Source organism: Motacilla alba, chromosome 14 (assembly GCF_015832195.1).
Source record: "Motacilla alba alba isolate MOTALB_02 chromosome 14, Motacilla_alba_V1.0_pri, whole genome shotgun sequence".
NCBI lineage: Eukaryota > Metazoa > Chordata > Aves > Passeriformes > Motacillidae > Motacilla > Motacilla alba.
Window position 1 is genome coordinate 453,633 of NC_052029.1, and position 9,640 is coordinate 463,272.

A 9,640-nucleotide genomic window follows, 5' to 3' on the forward strand; every position below is an offset into this window, starting at 1 on the left:
AGCCAATGAGCGGCGCCGGGCCTCGGAAGGGGGACCGGCACCGCCCCCCCCGGCCGGCCCCGCGCCGCGCGGCCCCACAGCCCCACCCTGCGCGCCGTAAGGCAGCGAGGCAGCACAGCCGTTCTCAACCCTACTGCTTTATTCAGTAACTGCTTGTCCTACACAAGTACAAACACAACACGGCCCAAAAGGATACAAAGTTATACAAAACAAAACAAAAAAAATCTGTATAGTATTGACTGTACAACAGGTGGTAAACTCATTGTGGTGAAACCCTGTGTGAAACCCAGTTAATCCAGCCGGCATCACGGCTTCAAGCCTCCCTCTCTGCTTTGCAGTTTCCAAAGGGTTGGTGCTCAGTCGCTCATTTGGGATTTGTAAAAGCACACTGTTTCACTGTGGGCTGAGGAGGAAGTTTTTACCAATATCCTCAACAAAAAGGTGAAAGAAATCTTAATTTTAAAGGGGCAGCTACAGAACATTTCTTAGGCTTTCCAGCTTCTCTATAGTGTCACGTTCACTGGGCTGGACCATTGTTTCTGCGGTGATTGCCTGGTGTAAGCATTACAGAAGAGCTTACTCTGCAGAAACTAACCATCCAGGGGAACTGGAATAAAGCAACAATTCTGTATTGAATTAAGTCTCAGGCAGGTCTGGGCTCCAGCTGCCTTGATAAAATCCTGTTGCTGGCACCTGGAGATCACCGTATGTGGCTCACTGCCTTACTCACTGGGGTTCTGAACTAGCTCAAATTTACATGCTTGTCTGTACAGCGTGCTAAAAGTTTACAATCACCAAGCAGCAGCTGCTAACTGGAGAAAGAGAGGCTGAAACATCTTTCCGACCCTCTAGCTGGAAAAGATGTTTTTGCAGCCTTTAAAATCAAAGCCATTTTTAAATAATGTCAATTCAATGCCAGGAATCCAGAAGCCTCACAGTAAAGGTTACTGGCCAGGAACTGTTCTCTCCTCTTACATTGCCTTCACCACCAGGATTATCTCTCACTCCTCCTCACCTAGACTCATTATAAAAAAAAGGTACAATATTCCATCTGATGGGATTTAAGTTAAAAAGTAAAAAGCTGTCCAGTCCTTTTGCTTTATCTTGAGGAGTTTGAGCTGGAGCGGCTGCGATGGCGCCTTCGCCCGGGAGACCTGGATCGGGATCGCCGGCGAACAGGGGACCTGCGCCGAGGAGAGCGGGACCTGGCAGGGAACAAGGAGAAAGTTTCCGTTGGGAGACAAGCAACAGGTTCAAGTAATTGGTCAGCTCAGCTACCAACTTTTTAAAAACACTTCCCTGCCTCCTGCCAAAATCCCTCACACACCATGGGAAAAGAGCTTGAGCAAAACACAGCTCCATAGAGGACACAACACGACTATGCTGGCTATCTTCCCTCTGTTTAAGGAACCAGAAAAAATGATTAATACCTGAACAACAGACAAGAAACTCATCTTCTTCCTCAAGGAAGAAGCCCAGATCCTACATCAGATCCTCCTTCAACTGAAGTCATCTTTGACTCCTGAAAGAGTGATATTCAGGGCAAGAATTTAGCCCAATCCTTTCAAATTACAAGGAAGCTCCTAAGAGGCAGCTTTCTCCAGAAGTAGTTTAGCTTCAAGCTTCTCAGTACTACAACCAATAGTCGTATCAGTATAGCTACTGCTATGACAGAGGTTCCAGGCACAGAATACTAGCAGAGCTAACAGGACAGTAAAAGTTGGAGTAGGAAAGATAACAAAGGAAGCAAACCTGCACCTGTGAGATCTCAGCAAAAGGTGTGTTTAAAGGAGCACCAAGAAGCCTCCTGGATCTCATGCCACAGTAACTACGGCTCATTTTTAAACCTTTTGCTGAAAGCTGTTCAGCAATCAAGTTACTACTGACAAGTAAGATATTTTGAACACTTATTAACACCGAGGACTCAGAACTTACCTGAGTACAATCAGGCAGCTCCAAGTTGCCCAACTGTCAGATCACACCTTGGGGCCAGTGTACTCCACTCACCTGACACAGGATTGCTTTTTGGTCATGTGCCCATTCAGAAATAAGGGAGGGAGGTACAAGGGCTTCCAAAAAACAAGAAGATGGCACAGCCCGCCACAAGTGTTCTGTCAGCCAAAGTCTGTTCCCACTTCATCCTGAAGCCTTTATGCAGAAGGCACTCCATGGAACAGGCTGGGAAGGGTGAGACCTTTCCCAGAGACTGTGTTCAGGGTGCAGACCAGAGCAGGCACCCGGGAGCTAATGAGTTAGGAACTGCAACCCAGGTTCAACCAATGGCCAAAACGTGTTACTGTCACTTGGCAGGGGAAAGTGAAGTCCAACAGCATTGTCCCCATGCAATAACGAGTTGCCACTGAGAAAGAAAAGCCTTGTCCCAGCTCTCACCTCCTCCTCATGCGAGGGGGGGACCTGCGCCACATCGGCGGCGGTGGCAGCATCCTCCTGGGGGGGCTGAAGCGTCTGGGAGGTGGTCGAGGCCGTGGTGCCAGCACAGCTGTGGCTGTGATCTCCTGACCGTCAATCTGGCCTTTTTAGGGCATCACAGAAACAGGGAGAAGTAAGTATTTTTCAACCTAACATATACACATCATATTATTGCAACTCACTGCTTTGTCACAAGCAACTGAAGTGGGATCAGCCCATGGAGCTCCACATCCTGCTCAGGGGCTCTTCTGACAAAGTCCACATATCTACTAGACTTCTTTACTAATCCCACCAAACTGCAGTTCAGATGTAAACCTGGAAAGGTTTTCATATACGTTTAAAATTATTTTTTTACTGTTTTGAAAAAAAGATTAGTTGTAATAGTTCTGTGATTTCTTGGATCTGTCCTGAACCTCAGAAAAGCCATTTGGGCTGAAAATTGACAGTACTTTACATCTGTTCACCAAAGACATCTCTATCACCTCTAACTCATTTTCTGATCAAATTCATCTACTCTGAAGCTTTTCTAAAGCCCACAGGCTCCTTGCAGGTCAGTACCTACCTCCATCCATGTGTTTCAGGGCTTTCTCAGCATCATCTGGGTTTTCAAACTCCACATAAGCATAACCTTTGGAGAGGTGTGGGTTTAGCCTGTCAACTGGCATGTCGATCATTTTAATTTTTCCATAAGTAGAAAAAATTTCCATGATGTGATCCTGCAGAGAGAGAGAGACTGAGCCTTATGAACACAGAGCACACTCACCAGCCAAGCCTGGCTGGCACAGAGCAGTAAATCCACAGCATACCACTTTTTCAGCAGCTTAAACCTTTTACCCCTGAAGACCTTTAAACTACATTCTAGCAAAGACAAGCCAGCCCAGCTCTCTGCAGATCCTTTATCAAGAACTGCCCAATATCCTCTATGCCTCCAAGGTAATTTCAGCTGTTGTCGCAAATGCCATAGTTTTCTTCCTAGTTAAGCAGGATATAAGGTCTGGAATACTGACAAAACAGGCAGACTTCTTAGGCACTACAGTTTCTCAGAAGGCTTCATGGTATCAGTAAAATCATATGGAAATTTTCCTCATTGATCAACCTGGACACAAAAAACCAATATCCAACAGCAACACCTTGGCAACTCTCTAGTAACCAAGATTCAGAGAGCTTTGAAAGAGCAACTCACACACTCTCACAGAAGAACACGAATGCTTGACTGCAAGGGAACATGCCATTATTACCTTCGTCACATTTCTAGTGAGCCTTCCAACATGCACTTTTGTGGGTCTAGGTGATGGGCTCCGCCTCTTCCGCTCCTTTTCATCTCTCTTGGGTGGTTTGGACCTGATTTGGACAACAGAAAACATTTACGGTTTTCAGGGAACATGCAGGACAAAACCAAAGCCAGTCATTATCTCGTGATTAAAAATACCATTTTTATTGAAGGGCATCTTTGTCCTGAAGAAGTTACAGTGTTGGGGTGGTGGTGAGGGTGTTCCACTTAGAAACACCTCAGGACTTGCATTTGTCTTGTCTGCTTTTGCTTTAGAACATTTTGAAATTTGAGAACTTTTATTTTGCAACTTTTCAACATCACTGCAGCTAGGGCAACAAACACAAAATTTAGCAAGCACTTCTATGAAGCTGTGGTCATAGCTAAAGCATTTCCCCATTGTAAACACAAAAACATTCTTTGCCTCAACAACTGAGGAGGCAAAATAAGGCCATAAAGATCACAGCATACCACAACCAGGCAAATAAACAGATTCAATTATTTGTGTTTCTGTATCTACCATTCACTACAGAGGTCCAAAAATGTAAACAAATCTATTTAAAATTAGCTGCATATCACAATGCCTTTGCAGTTAAAAAGAAATCTGGAATGAAACTTTAAAAAAAAGTAAAAAAACCAGTATGTAGAAAAATTATCTTTATGCTTCTTCCTAATCTTAAAGCCACTCAATTTAGTATCACTCAACTGAGTGATACTAAAACCCCACACAGTCTCATGCAGATTTTTATCAGGCTTCACTGCCTTACGCAAAGGAAAAACTGTACAGACATTAGGATAGCTTGATTCCCATGTTACCTTTACAGGGGCTTCCTCTGCCCTCCTTCCTATTTTATTTTTCATAAATAAGAATATAAATATACATAGGTACACATATATGCTGGTTTTAGCCCTGACTTTTCTGTTAATTGTGGCTGTAGTTTACAGGAATTGAACAGCTTTACTCTGATCTAAACACATACTACTAAGGAAACACTGATTAAAACCGCTTCTAAAAATGTAGTATTTAAAACTTCTAAACGATTAAAAATTAGGTTTTTAATCTCTGTTCCTACACAGCATATGTTTGAATTCTAAGGAAACAGAGCACACCCATTCTAACAAAATCCACATTTCTAAGTTATGGAGAAAACAAATGGTCTTCAGAGAACAATCTGTTCTGATCACAATCTTGCATTCTACATGGAATTAACGTGACACCTAGCAATTCCTAGAAGACAAATAAAACTCACTTGGAGCGGGACCGTCTTCTGTTGTCATGTCTCCGTCGAGAAGGACTGGGAGAGCCAGAAGAGCTGCTCGAACTGGAACTGCGTGAGGTGCTGGAGCTCCCAGAGCGGCTAGAGGCAGAAGAGGAACTTGAGCCACTGCTAGAACCAGTGCTGGAACTGGACCCCGAGCTGGAAGTTGAGCTGGAACGCGATCTGTTTCAAGGGGGAGAAGAATAAAAATTAGTAGAATACCTAGAAAAGCAATGGCTGAGAAACTTCTGACAATTACAGAGAGTAACTGTGACTGAAACACCACTGCTCACCAGAGAACCAAAGAAATTCATACCTAAAATATAAACCCTCTTAAGTTAGACAAAATCGCACAGCGACTAGCACAACACAAGCTTTCAACAGGCCCAAGACTACCACAAATAAAGCTACTGATTTCTGAAAATGCTGTCATTTGATACTCCCATAAAAGTACCCACCTTGTACTGCTGCTCCCGCTGGAGGCACTGCGTCTTTTGCGTGTTTTGTCCCGACCACGATCCTTTTCACTCGATTCCTTAGCAGCTGCTTTATCCTTGGACCGGTCCTTCGATTTCTCTTCTGACCTGTCCTTGCGCTTGGTTGGTGAGGGAGCCCTTCAACAACAAATTGCAGAAAGCATTGCTTAATTAAAAAGAAAACGTAGACAACAAAAGCCCAATTAAAGAACAGGAGAGCAACAAAAAACACTGAATTTTGAATGTAACTCAGGATAACTGAAACTGTGGAGCTGAAGCGTTAGGCAATTCCAGACACTTAAGAAAAAGTTTTAGCAAACTCTTCTTTTTTAATCCTGGTAACTCCTTTTCCCCTTAAGAAATATCCATATCAGCAGAATGGGCCCCATGTCTCACATCTCACTTCTAACTCCTGGATTCAGAGAACCAGGTCTTTCTTTGCTCTCGATCCAAAAGGAGACAGATTTAACACTTCTCTATTTAGCACCAAAATGCTGGGCATTCGTTGACTTCCAGATGTTTACTATGTGAGGGCTGCATCCACCACAAAATCTGCAACATCTATAAACAGGTATCATTTTGATTATTCCATGGGAATGTTTAAAACCTGCATTACAGACCTGCCTCTAACATTTTAATAACCTCTAAAGGAATGTGACACCCTCAACTACCAAGGAGTTAAGACTTTCAGGGAATGAGTAGAAGTGTGTTGGAGCTGCCAACCTTATCTGTAGCGGTACCGAACATGCACTGTAATGCGAGATGTTGGAAACATCTCCATCCCCATGTGCATCAGAGGCAAACTCGGTGAACAAGAAAAAACTTCTACAGCTCACAGCATCCAGGAATCTTTTTGCTCCTGTGCTTCTGGTAAGCAATTACTTTATTCTCTGAATTGCAATTAAATGTGTGGTTGGGAAGAGATTACTTCTGAACAGCCAAACTTGCTTTCCTGATTTTCAGCTTTGCAGTGTTCCCTAATATACCAACTGCAAGAAACAACACAAAGAATATTCACAAGCCCAGCTCCCTGCAGAAACCAAGAAACACCCATGGCCTTTCTGCATGGAGGACAGGAAACCCACACCACAGATGTGCCACTGGCAGAAGTTGCTGGGAAAGGAAATGTCTCCTCTAGCACCAGTGGCAGGAAGAAAGCAGACTGTCCCATGACTGTTGCAAAGGGAGCCAAGCAAACCTGTGTATGTCACTCAGCTTTAGGACATTTCTATCCAGCTCTGTGCCTCTCCAGTGCAAGGTCTGAGGGGGATGTAGTTCATAAAGCCACTGCATGAGCCCAGCTGGGTGGTACAGAACAGACAGGTTCCTGGTTTCACAAGACCAGAAAACACAAGATTTTCTTTTCATAAAATCACAGAACCACTGACTGGTTTGAGATGGTGTGAACCTTAAAACTCATCACTTTCCAACACCCCAGCTATGGCCTTTGCTACACCAGGTTGCTCCAAACTGGCCTTGAACACTTCAAGGGATGGGGGCTTCTCTGGGCATCCTGGGCCAGGACCTCATTACCTTCACAGGGAAGAATTTTTCTCTAATCTCATGTAAACCTCCCCTCTGTCAGTGGGAAGTTATTCCCCCTTTTCCTGGCACTTCAGGCCCTTGTAAAATGTCTCTCTCCATCTTTGTTATAGGTTCATTTCAGGTACTGGAAGGCTGCAATTAGGTCACCCTAGAACCCATTTTTCTTCTTCTAAATATCCCATAGCCAGGTTTGGCTTATCTCTGCCTATACATCAGCTTGTCCTGCACCTTGGACTATCAAAGTCATAATGTTATCAGCATAGAAAACTATCTGCTTAGTGCTCAAGACTCAGATCTGGTTTTACCCCTTCTGGGAGAAGGGAAGAGGAAACACAGATAAAGACCAGCATGTTTGTTGTTAACCAGCCTGCTGCTGAGGCAGGAAATAGAATCACAGAATCAATTACATTGGAACAGACCTCTGAGACCATCAAGTCCAACCTCTGACCCAATACCACCACGTCAACTAGACCAGAGCACTCAATGCTGCATCCAGTCTATCTATAAACACCTCCAGGGATGGTGACTCCACAACCTCCCTGGGCATCCCCTTACAGGGGCCCAATCGCCCTTTCTGTGAAGACATTCTTCCTTATGTCTAAACTAAACCTCCCCAGTGCATCTTAAGACTGTGTCCTCCTGTCCCGTTGCCCAATGCCTGGGAGAAGAGCCTGACCCCCACCTGGACAGAATCTTCTTTCAGGTTTCACAGCTTACTGCTCCTTGGGACAGGCACTTACCAGGCAGATCGGCCACATGGCTTTGGAACATTCACCAAATGATGTTACATTTAAGCAGTCTCCAAACTAACTAGTGGTTTTAATCCTTTCTCAGGAATGCCACTGGCCAAACTCACTTTAGTTGGAAACCTCACCCTACCTTGTGGGCATTTTCACCTGCACAAGTTCAGGCATTCAGTGGAAAATGTGGAAAGAATAAACCACAGTCCTCACACAAGGCAAAACAACGTTGCATGTCTAAGCGACATGCTTCTTCCTTACAATCAAAAACCTCTCACTCTCTAAAAAATAGTTTGTTATGGGGCATCCACCCCAAACCAGAAAGTCTAAAGAGCAATCGAGACAAACCAAACGTCCAAGTCACACACGCTTCTGCTTTAGAGACAGAATCTGCACACTCAGAGCAGCAGTTCTGTGGCAAAGGAAGTAAACTCGCTCGCCCTCAGGCTTCCCGTAAGGCTATAGGCGAGTCCTTTACTGACAGTTTACTCCAGGTCTTCAGCTGCAAACCGGCAGAATTCCTGGTGTGTGGAAGGTTCGGAGCCCGGCACTTCTCTGCCCTCTACGGCCGCCCGGCCCAGCTCCGCGGCCGGCGAAGCGCGGGGCAGCCAGATCCGCACGCCCTGGGTCCGGTATAGTGGCCGTGGGGCAGGGGGCTGCGAGATCAGCACAGCAACCATCTCCTGGGGCCCGCACAACGCTCCTCGCGCAGGCCGGGCCGCGGCGGCGCCGGCACCCGGGCCCGGTTCCCCGGCCGGCCCCGCCCCGGCTCTCCCTCCCCTGCCCTCCCCGCCTCCGGCCGCGGGAGGCCGCGGCTCCTCGGCCCCATCCCTGACCCTCACGCCGCCATCGCCTCTCGGCGGCCCCAGCGCGCTCCCCCCGGCGCCCCGCGCGGCGGAGGGGCCGGTCGGGCCGCGGCCTGGCCGGATGGACGCGGATGGCGCAGCCCCCGCCCCGCACTCACATCTCCGGCGCCGCCGCTGCTCCGCGCCCGTCGCGCGAGAATGACGCGAACGGGCGGGATGGGGCAGCGGCGGCGCGCGGTGATGGCGTCATTGCGGGGGCGCGGGACGGGCGGAAGGCCTTAAAGCGAGCGGGAGCAGCCCGCGGGAGGGATGCTGCTGCCCCACGCTGGAGTAAAGGCTCTTGCAAACCCTGTCCTGCACAGTAATGACAATAGCGGCTGGGGCTTCAGCTCTGGACTTTAAGAGCTTGACAACCCAGCAGGCTGCGGCCCCCACACGTGAATTCTGGCCCACCCTGTCTCAGGTGCAGGTTCACAGGCACACTGACTCTGATCTGAGGTGGTGGCGGATGTAGGGACGGGACCACTGTGAGGGGATTTGCCCTCTCAACTGCAAGAAAATTGGGAAGAAGAGAATGAAAGACTTAAGATGGAGCACCATACAGTGGCATTTCATGTCGTGAGACAGATGTCCTCTCTCTCCCTGCCAAATGTGTTTGTGAACTTAAAAGGGAATTTGCCACTGCAGACACTGAACCTCTGACCTTCTCACTACACTGACTGCCTGACTTTTGACTTCATATGGACAGAGCCAGAAGTGTATTTTGTCCCCATCCCTAATGCAGGGCCTTAAAAGTGACAAATATTTCTGAGAAGCAGTGTGCCGATCAGCTTATGTGTATGGCCACAGGCATGTCTGTTAAATTCCTAATGACGGAAGCTTCATCTCTTGAATGCAGTGGAAGGATATGTCCTGTCTACCTCCATCACAGCACATGAGCGAGACCAGGGCAGGTGTCTGTAGATTCATGTGTGGCAATGTTATAAATAAAAAGCTTGACTAGGCCAATATTCAAGCAGCAATCAATTTATTAATTAATGTGGTAAAGTATGAGCAAAACAGCGCTGGGTACAGTGGGGGAAGTTTTCCCTCCAACTGCACACCAGTGGTTGGG

The 9,640-nt window shown here is 46.9% G+C and overlaps 1 protein-coding gene across 1 annotated transcript; it reads right to left on the reverse strand.

The window, feature by feature from the left end:
* Positions 1-117: 117 nt before the first annotated feature.
* On the reverse strand, positions 118-8,776 carry RNPS1 (RNA binding protein with serine rich domain 1). The gene is made up of 7 exons (XM_038150764.1): positions 8,685-8,776; positions 5,418-5,573; positions 4,951-5,142; positions 3,669-3,771; positions 2,993-3,146; positions 2,392-2,533; positions 118-1,205 (listed from the first exon to the last, which is right to left on the reverse strand). Exons 1-7 carry the CDS (start codon positions 8,774-8,776, stop codon positions 1,100-1,102), a joined length of 945 nt encoding a protein of 314 aa, XP_038006692.1. The 3' UTR covers positions 118-1,099.
* Between the last annotated feature and the right edge of the window lie 864 nt (positions 8,777-9,640).